Source organism: Astatotilapia calliptera, chromosome 23 (genome assembly GCF_964374335.1).
Source record: "Astatotilapia calliptera chromosome 23, fAstCal68.1, whole genome shotgun sequence".
NCBI lineage: Eukaryota > Metazoa > Chordata > Actinopteri > Cichliformes > Cichlidae > Astatotilapia > Astatotilapia calliptera.
The window spans coordinates 6496357-6507141 of record NC_137443.1 but is presented as its reverse complement, the minus strand read 5'-3'; the positions used below and the strand labels follow the sequence as shown (position 1 = coordinate 6507141).

Below are 10785 nucleotides of genomic sequence, written 5' to 3'. Positions count from 1 at the left end.
AAGTTCAACTTCTGAAGTCTCTGTTGAGAAAAAATCAAGTTCTATGAACATCTACAGAAACTAAGGGATCTGGTTAAACCACCATTACAGCCAGTGAAGGTTTTACTATGCTAATATGCGCTTTTCAAAGAGAAATCTGTGTTACTATATTGCTTTTTGGCCATTGGACCCCTCTGCAGCAGCTGCAGGTACAACAAGAGAGCACTGAGCACTGTTTTCACAACCTAGCATGCCCCAGCTGCATGCTTACCGCATGCATTTGGTACCAAACCTCAGATCTGTTGTGCTGGCGCAGTTAAGAGTGTTATCCCATCCCTGACACATCTGACGAATAAGCGGAGTAAACGTTCTCACGTGTTTTGTAATGAAGCATTTGGTTTCTCTTTTTTCTCTTTGTGAAAAGAAACCAAAGCTCGAGGGGGAGTTAACAAATCGATCAACTGATTGTTACCTGTAAACGAACTACAGGTCAGCACAAACAACTGAAGACATGGAGACATTATACAGTGTCCTCGGGTTAGAGTGGATAGACTTCAGCAGCATTTTCTTATTCCTGTGTGTTTTTCTGCTCCTGACTGATTTTTTAAAGAACAGAGTGCCGAGAAATTTTCCTCCTGGACCCTGGGCACTTCCTTTCATCGGCGATCTTCATCGCATCAGACCTAGTAGACTTCACCTGCAGTTCGCAGAGGTATGACACTATACATAAGAATAATATGTTATATTAAACAAATTGCTGACAGGTTAAAGTAACACTCTAGTTTGACCGCTTTTAAAATACACATTTATTGTTTTCATTAGAGGATTAAACTTAAAGATTTTATGCTAAGTTTAGAGTTTAAGATGAAGACACCAGGCCTGCCCAATAAAGTCGCTCTGCCTCATTAACTGAATTGTACTGATACACTTTAAGTTACACTAATCAAATGTGCAAGTTATATTTTGTTATTCGATTCGCAATAGCTTTGTGCTTCTGTAGGTCAGACTGTTCATTCAGCAGTTCATGGAGCTGGTTTTATAACATTACCGACAATGAAATAATGTCACTCCTGCTTTGCTTTTGCAATCAAACACAAACATTTTTGCATTTCTCTGCGGTATGAGTGTGCTATGCGTGTGTAGTTCTAAATCTGCATAGCGTGTTTAAGTGTATGGAGGGCTTGGAGTGTCAATAAATACATTATTAAATATTTAATTAAATGTATCATTAATGAATTAAAATGTTAAATATTTAAATAACAAAAATATTATTAATTAATACAAAAAATAATTAAAAATGAATGAGTTATTAAATTCTTTAAATGATGATACTCGATTTTTAAGTAATTCTTTATATATGTAATTATTTTCAAATATATTTTTTTACATATTTATCATGTTGGCAATCACCTTGCAGCATGTAAAAATGACCTTGGATTTAGCCTTAAGCATCATTTCATTTTCATTTCAGAACTGTAGCATGTTATTTATATCCATAAAAGGCAGGGGCGGCTCTAGAAGGGTGGCATGGGGTGGCAAGTGCCACCCTAAAATGATCCCTTGCCACCCCAAGTGCCACCCCAGTTTTGCATATGACGGTGTTGTTTATTAAAATAAGATAGCATTAACAGTTTTTATCGTAGTTACAGTCAACAGTGAATATAAATGCTAAAACTGAATATATTGGATAGTGTTCCACCCCTGCACCATTAACAAATGGTTCGGCCCATAGCAGGACCAGCTTTTTTCTTGTTTTCAGTAGCAAGCCATGCTTATGATTGTGCCAGAGCACATTTTAAACAACACCATGGGAATTTTGGATTTTACACAGGTGGTTGGATGTTACACTCTGGAAATGGAAGGAAGGTGAGTGTTATTAACCCTCCGTGGTCCACGGACACGCTGCACCTCCAAATCACATGACTATTTTAAGCTGACATAGCAAAAAGCTGCAGCCATGCTGAGTCTCTATTTCAGCCCACATTGAAAGTTCGGACTTTAAAGTTTTTACATTTTAATTACAGGCCAGTAAATCCAGAGTTATGATAATATATATAAGCCATGCTTTTTTTCTAAATACTGTCGTTACGTTTTTGTGTGTGTGTGTTTTAAGCATTTTCTAAGGACAGCAGGAAAACGGTAAAGAAAGGGAAAAAAACACCTCTTTCCTATCGGTGGAAAAATGTACCATGTCGACCAATTTAAAAAAAAGTCAACATGTGGGATTTGGTTGTTTGGGAAGAGGGAAAAGTTTTGGGAATGACGGTAACGGCAGCGAGACAGAGCAAGCGAGTGAGGGAGAGTTTTTAGATGTGGGAGATTTGTGACGTTTAGTGTGGAGTGTATACTTAGTGTATTGTGTTGTCTTGTGTAGCTGTTCTGTTGTGTAGTCGTTTTGTTTTGTGTGTCAGTGAGGGCACTAATGAATGTCACTAAGGCACATTTGCAATGTAAACACTGTCACTAAGTAGAAAACCAGCAGAGTGATACACCTCCTGTTGTCAGGCCTGCAGGTTTATCCCTGTGCTGTTCTCCTCTGTCTTTTGGTGGACAAACTTTTTTTTATTGGCACACATCATTTGTGGAGCATTTTATTGCAACACCTGATTGTTCTCTCACTTTAATTTTAGTAATATTTTTAAATGGTTGTAGAAAATGAAAAAAACAAACGGCAGGTGTATTGGCTGCATTTTTAGATAAATAGTTGTATATGTTTACAAAATGAACAATAAATGAACAATTTATATTTGCATTTCAAGTTATAAAAATTTACTCAACATGTCTGTGGGATTTTTTTACAGTAAAAAATACTACTAGGATTTTAAGTTCTTTGTGTGATTTCAGATCAGTAATAGTACTATTAATAGTAATAATAGTACTAATGCAGTATGTCAGTGAAAAAAACAACTAAATTCAGTTGAGCTGAAAAGAATGATACCAAACAAGGCAAGGGGGAAAAAATAAAATGAAACAATTTGAGGGTGAAATACAAACCGAAACTCAAAAGGAGTCAAAAATGGCCGGTTGTATTTCAGACCTCAGTGGGTTAATCCAACAAATCATGAAAGATTAGGTTTAAATTTTTGTTCATAACAGTGCAGATTTCTGACATTTTGTGTAATTTAAGCTGTAACAATGTGATTGTTTTCTAACAAAAAACAGTGTGAAACTTAAGTTAGACTTGTGTTTGTAAATGAACCACCCCATGTTGTGTAGCTTTCTGGATTTTATACTTATTGGGCTACATATTTATTTATTATACAGGCTATACAGTACATAACATCAAAACTCACATGTTTTATGTAACTTAAGTGTGTAATTATGTGGACTACAGACAATAATTAAGTTATAGACTATATTTATTTGAAAAATGTGTATACTTACTGCATTTGAATCATTTTAACCATATGTAACCACCTGCATATGTGTTTGGGGGGAAAAAAAGGCTTTGATTTTGCCACCCCCATTTGATTTCTTTGCCACCCTAAGAAAATTTCTCTAGATCCGCCCCTGATAAAAGGTGAATTATAAATGCCTTGCAACCACCTGGCAGTGGGTTAAAAAAAAAGATCAAATAAACAACATCTACCACCAGTGTGATTAGGATATTGTAAATTCCTGCAATAATACAGAGAAAACCCCAGCAACCATCAAGCACATGGCAACAAACTGCATTTTAGCAGAACGAAATCTCAAGCAGCACCAGGCTCGGGGACGGGTAACTATCTGCCGCGACTGGTTTGGGGTGAGGGGATGGAAACAGTACGAAAACATAGCGTGCAAGAGAGTCAGAGATGAATAAAAACAAATGTTTAAATGCAAAGCGATGTATAAAAACACAGTTGTCATCCTCACTAACACACCTGTCCACTTTCTGTGTACAGTTTGCAGAGAAATATGGAAAAATTTTCAGCCTTCGACTCTTTGGTGGAAGAGTTGTGGTCCTTAATGGCTATAAGCTTTTGAGAGAAGCGCTGGTACAACAAGGAGAAGATTTCACAGATCGTCCCGCAGTACCCATATTTGAAGACTTATTTGGGAATAATGGTGTTTTTTTTCTTTTCCTTTTTTCCCCCAAAAGAATCTCATTAGCAGCAATTAGACCAGCAGCATCAGTGTGTGTGTGTGTGTGTGTGTGTGTCCAAAGGTCTTGTGATGTCAAATGGGTATCAGTGGAAGCAGCAGAGGAGATTTACTCTTCATACACTCAGAAACTTTGGTCTGGGGAAGAAGACCCTGGACTTTTCCATCCAGCAGGAGTGCCAGTATCTCACAGAGGCCTTTGCGGATCATCAAGGCACACACAAACACACGCACACACACTTAGAAATTGCACAAACATCATTACGCAACAAGCCTTTTACTGCCTCGTATTCTCATTGTCTCTTTATTCTACAGGAAAGCCTGTTAATGCCCAGCCACTGTTAAACAACGCCGTGTCAAACATCATCTGTTGTTTGGTATTTGGGGATCGATTTGAGTACACTGATGAGCAGTATCAGTCTATTCTTAATAACTTTACCGAGATAGTACGTTTACAGGGAACCACAGTGGCACAGGTAACCTCCTTTAAAAAGGCAACAACAGTTATTAATCTTATTACATCACAACATGTCCTAAATACATGTCATATATAGTTAAGTAACAAACATCACCTTATTGAATTCAAATGTCTTGATCTAAAATTAATTTTTTTTACTGAACATCCATAATTGGAAAGTGTGTTAATAATTATCTAGATTAACCTTTAATTTCAGTGGTCACTGAAACATAAACTGAGTGTATAGAATCACCAAACTGAAATGGTTTGTTGACTTTGCTCCAAAATAAGGTTTTGAAAGATTTAATTTTTCCCTGGATGTTAGACTTCCTTCAATATCTTTGGATCTGTGGAATTCCCCAACACATGTTAATTCAGGATCCTTTTAGTACCACATAGAAATACACAAGTAGAAATGTCACAGTTGTTACCAGGCCATCATATAATTTGGTAACTGTCTTTCTGTTCTGTAGATGTACAACACAATGCCCTGGTTGGTGAAGTGGCTGCCTGGACCTCATCAGAAGATATTAACTTTAAAACGACACATAACTGATTTCATAAAAATGAAAATCAGAGAACACATAGAAAATTTTAACCCAGCATCACCGAGAGATTACATCGATGCCTTTCTCATAGAAATGGGAGAGGTGAGTGGTGTGCTGTGTTTTCCGTTTTGCATTTCAAATGAAATATGTCAACAGTTATTTATTCCTGTCTCTGCTAGAAGGAGGGCAGTGATTCAGTTTTTGATCACAGCAGTTTAAGTGCATGCACTATGGACCTGTTTTTTGCTGGAAGCGAAACTACAACCACTACTTTACACTGGGGACTACTTTACATGATCTTCTACCCTGACATACAAGGTGTGCATAATATCCACCATGCCTGCATACTGTGTAATCATCTTGCCATCACATATTGATTGCAGGTGGAATGAGAATTTTCTCCCCAGTTAACTGTGCAGCAGACAACACTCAGTTATTATGGCTTTTAAGTTTTTTTTAAGTCTCACTCATTTCAGTTTAGTTTTAGTTTTTTAGTTTATTTTCATCTTAAGCTTTATTTTTAAACTTGTTTCCTGTTTTCACTGCGCAGAGAGAGTCCAGGCTGAGATCGATGCTGTGATTGGTTCATCCAGACAGCCGTCTATGACTGACAGAGAAAACATGCCCTATACTGATGCGGTCATCCATGAGATCCAGAGAGTGGGCAACATTATCCCCTTCAATGTGGCCCGCAGTGCAAGCAAGGACACTGCAATTGATAAGTACACAATCCCAAAGGTACACAATCCACTAATAATTTTAGTGCCTTTTATTTTTCCAAGACAGACTTTCTGGCTTAGCATTTTAAACCTCCAGGAACCAACCCAACCCCCCAAACATAAAAAGCAAATAAATACACAATACACAAATAAACGCCAAAACGAAACAAACAAACAAACAAACGGACAAACTGTTGAAACAAGGTGATTACCACGTCCTTTCTAAGTATTCAGGAGATCCTACACTTGCTCTTCGACCTCAGCTTTGTTATTTGTCCATTTTGGACTGTTGTTGATACTTGATGATGCAAACATTGTTTATTTTTTTTGAAGTTGCACAAAGTTATAACTTTAATTAAGTAGCTGTTCACTCTAGTTCATACTAGTGTTTCAAGTATTGTATGGGAAGACAGAAATCATGTGTTTATGTGAGCTTGAACCTGTAGGTGAGTGAGTCTTTCGAATATTGTTCAGAAAATGATCTAAATTCCTGATAAATTAGATGCATTTATTATTAACTGTGGTTATTGGCTAAAATATATGGAAATGGGATATTTTGTGAGATTTAAATAAGAACAGAATGCAGTGATTTGTAAGTTTTATAAACCAACATGTAACAGAAATATATTAGAAAACATGTCAGATGTTTAAATTGAGATATTTTACTATTTCATAAAAACTATCAGCTTATTTTGAATCTGATTACAGAAACATGTCCTAAAAAGGTGGGATAGTAGAAGAGTCATGAAACAAAAAAAATCTAACAAATAAAACTCAAGACTGCCTAACAGCTAAATTCCTATATCAGAAAGGATGGGACATTTTCTCCAAAAAAGTCCAGCACCAGGTCTCCTCAGTTTGCAAATGAGTAAAAAAAATGAGTAAAAAGATGATATAGTACACAGTGGTAAACACGGTGTTGTCCCAATGAATTTTATTAGTTTAAATATCTGATATTTTCTCTTTCTTCTGATTTTATTTAATTTTTTTTATTTATTACACTTGTTACCACCCGTCTAGGGCCAGGCAATAACATGAGTGAGGCACTCGCTTCCCCCCCAAGACCCAAGCAGCCACAGCAAACAAATCCGTTCGTTATAATGTGATTTATTTACAATGTGGAAAAAAGGAACAACAAAACGGGAGTGTCAACACTTCAGGGTGAGCCAAGGCCAAAACAATAAACAAAACAAATCTACACAAATCCCGCACCCCTGCCCTTACCAAAACAAAACCCAAAAAATAAAGACAGAGTCTGAGTTCCTTAACTAATTCAAAACAGGAGAAAACGGGTGATCAAAAGAAACGGCAGCTCACCCCTACCCACTCCACTTCCACAACTTCTAAGCCGCACTGCAGCCAGCGGCTGCCACAGGTACACTGCTGGGTCATGAGGAGAAACGCAAGGACCTCTCCCGCCATAGCACTCCAGTCTCCATTTAATGGGCGGGTCCTCCAGCTGGGACCAGTCACGTCAGGGCGGTGTATCCACGCACCAATCGGAGCAGGGCCCTGGCACAGCTGAATTAACATAAAAAGATACATCACCTGCACAAAACAAACACATGAACATGCAAGTTCGTAACACACTTTTGATTATTTTACAATTTTAGCATCTCAGTTTTTTGTGTCATACTTCTTCAGGGCACCATAATCCTGGCTACACTTGACTCGGTCCTACATGATGAGTCAATGTGGGAAACTCCACACTCTTTCAACCCCGAACACTTTCTGGACCAGGATGGTAAATTTCGCAAGAGAGAGGCCTTCCTTCCATTTTCTGCAGGTTGGTTGGAAGTTAAAACCTCTTGTTCTACTCTAAAAAGAGCAAAATGAAACCCAATACTGTATTTCCTTGTAATCGTCTTGCCACCACAATGTCTTTGTTTGTGCAATATTAATCTGTGATAAAAGTGACTATTTTATCTAACATAATAAAACTGTATGCTGTGTATTCTCAGGTAAGCGTGTGTGTATTGGGGAACAGCTGGCCAGGATGGAGTTATTCCTGTTCTTTGCCTCCCTCTTTCAGAGGTTTTCATTCTCTGCACCTGCTGGAGAGCAGCCCAGTCTGCAGTTCCAGCTGGGAGGGACTCGCTGTCCCCAACCTTACCGCCTCTGTGCTGTAACACGTTAAACCAGCAACTATGACAAAGTGAAAATGCCTGATTCTCAGCTTGATGAATCACTGTTTTATCACATTTATTATCTAATACAGTATCTACCCCTCTGTATTTTTCATATCTCATAGTGTGTGTAAAATGGGATTTGTCATTTTTGTTCTTGTCAGCCGGTATACCAGTTTTGATAAACTTTTACACAGTGAATCTTTTATATTCAAGTATACATTTTAATGTTAAACCAGCTAAAACTGAGATTAGTTTATCCTTTCATTCTGACATTAAAGCAAGTGAAAGCATGGACTGAGTCCCTTTGCTGGCTAACAATTTCATAGTATATGATACCTGCCTGTTCATTGCTTTTACAATTCTGAATTCTGTCATGTTATGATGAGAAAAGCTTGTTTCAAAGAAAACATTATAAAAATTTCCACTTTATTTGAAGGCTTATAGAATACTTGACCTTAAACAAATAGTAACTCTGAAAATTTGTCTCTTCTGAAGCTTGACTTTTCATATCTCTATATATCAGCATGTACCCAGTCAAAGTTTTTTGTTTTACCTGAACTGTGTTTGAAGTGAGAAAAATCTAGGGTGGCAAGGGATTCTTGAGTAAAAGTGTTATTGCCACATTTTAGAAATACTTCTCAAAACTAATAATTTAAGCTGTATTAAAATGAGCAGCAGGTGTGCCATGATGGTTGCAGTACCAAAAGAGTATCGAATACAGGGTATAAAGGACTTGATTTGCATCATGACTTCTTTGCTGTGGGGAGTGTTTGGGTGCAACTGGGCATCCAAATTGACACCATTAAGTTTAGGATTTTGGTGCAAGAAAGACCTCTGTACCTCGGGAGTATTGCTTCTGTTATTAGCTCAATAAGATGCAATACTTGAATGATCCTTTAGAAATTTGGAGTTCTGATTTTACAATTAGTTTTAAGATTTTATTGTGGACTTTTAAAGCCCTCTCTGAGCTTCCACCAAAGTGTATTTTAATCTGACATCGTACCTGGTCATAAGGTCCTCAGCCAAAGCTCTGCTGGTCGTCCTATATTTTAGGTGAGAAACGATGTTACCAGGCTTTTTCTGTCAGGGAGCTGACAGCGAGATCACTTTTATCTTTTAAATTCCTCTTAAAGACAGATTTTTATAACCAGGCTTTTTCACGAGTTATTTTTATCATTTCTGTGTTTTGAGTTTTGAGTTATTTCTATGTTGTCTTTTCGCTTCATCAACTTTTTCATTTTTAATGTACTTTAATTTGATCATTCCTAATGAATTTAATTTATGCTGTCAGCATTCCTGTACATGTAAAAAGCCAAACTAAGGTCCTTTCCACCAGTTGGAGACAAGCTAACAAAAAAAAAAGGAATGGTAGCCAAGTAGTACAAAACCCAGGGTGGTGATCATGAACATTTTATTTACAAAGAGCAGGATTGCAGGATTGCTCTCCCCCCGCTTCAGGACACCTACACCAGGAGATGCCGGTGCAGATACTGAAGGACCCGTCCCATCCTGGCTACAAACTGTTCCAACTTCTGCAATCTGGTAGAAGGTTCCGCATCATCCGGGCAAGGACAGAGAGACTCAAGAGGAGCTTCTATCCCCAAGCCACCCGGGCCCTAAACAAACACACACATCCGCCCTCTCACATCATCTATAATTGACTGAGACAGGACTCTTCCAGACACTCTAAACCAAGGCACAATGTACATTCCAAATTCCTTTAATTTTAAATATGTTTATATTGCCTATTCTGTAAAATAGTCAGATGTCTATTCATATTAATGTACAGAATTCACCTGCTTGCTGCTACTACTGCACATTCACCCAATGTATATAATATATATATATATATATATATATATATATATATAGAGAGAGAGAGAGAGAGAGAGAGAGAGATAATGTTCTTCCTCTACCCCCCTCCCATTTCTGCACATGTCGAGGAGCGTGTCAGGCTACATTTCACTGTGTGTTATACTTGTATAACTATGCATGTGACAAATAAAGAACCTTGAACCTTGAACCTAAAAACAAGCCCAGGCCTTAAAAAACAACAACCAGAGATAGTCCAACATTATACACATAGGTGCAACAGTCTTAACACAAAGGTTCTAGGATTATGTCAGTAATAACCGGTTATGTCTCACTGAGAACGGCTTTTATTGGATTTAACGCCTCCTCTACATCTGGAACAGGTTCCACAAACAATTATTTCCTTCTGCCCTTGAATATTTTAATATTTTATGGCTATCACTGAATTCTCAACACATCAATAAGCAGAGGCACACCATTTGGGAGCATTCATGCATCTATAGTTAGGCAGTATACTGTATACTGCTACCTTGGAATATTATATAATGTGTATAAGTAGTACTGTTATTTCTAGTATTGTATTTCTTTGGGTCTCTTTCACAGCATGTCTTTGTCCTGTGTTCATCCCCTCCTGTGTTCATCCCCTCAGCGGTCATGGCAGACGACCATCCCTCATGCTCGTTGACTGTCATTGAAAGGACTTAAATTGTGTAAATAAAGAAACGAAACTCAGCTGTGTTCTTGGAAGCTATATATTTTGTTTGTTTTTTGGCCCGTCCATGGTTGTGAAATGGTATGAAGTAATTGGACGTTGTTTACATACTGTATTTTTTCTTTAAAAAGTGGGTAGGCTGTGCTAGTGGCTTATATTTCTTTGTTTCACGCAGGAAATAAACACTTTTCGCTCAAACACTGATATTGACACTGGTGAAGTAATCTGTATTTAATTCGTGTAATAATGTTGCACATGCGAAAATACAACCCCTCCATTATCAGCTTTTATTTTGAAGTCCAGATGCGGGAACACGAGTCTTTCCTTCACCTTTGTGTTTAAGGAA

At 37.6% G+C, this 10785-nt stretch overlaps 1 protein-coding gene across 7 annotated transcripts; it reads left to right on the top strand.

Annotated features, from left to right (window-relative positions):
- Positions 1–284: 284 nt before the first annotated feature.
- On the top strand, positions 285–8207 carry LOC113016251 (cytochrome P450 2J2-like). 7 transcript variants are annotated; one of them, XM_080296944.1, is made up of 11 exons: positions 289–468; positions 595–691; positions 1811–1845; positions 3864–4026; positions 4127–4276; positions 4378–4538; positions 4993–5169; positions 5247–5385; positions 5618–5805; positions 7431–7572; positions 7748–8207. In XM_080296944.1, exons 3-11 carry the CDS (start codon positions 1819–1821, stop codon positions 7921–7923), a joined length of 1323 nt encoding a protein of 440 aa, XP_080153070.1. In that variant the 5' UTR covers positions 289–468; positions 595–691; positions 1811–1818; the 3' UTR covers positions 7924–8207. The 7 variants fall into 7 exon arrangements, with proteins under 7 accessions (XP_026014735.1, XP_026014734.1, XP_080153070.1 ...); XM_080296943.1 differs by having other exon boundaries at positions 590–691; XM_026158950.2 differs by lacking the exon at positions 1811–1845 and having other exon boundaries at positions 285–691; positions 5250–5385.
- The last annotated feature ends 2578 nt before the right edge of the window (positions 8208–10785 follow it).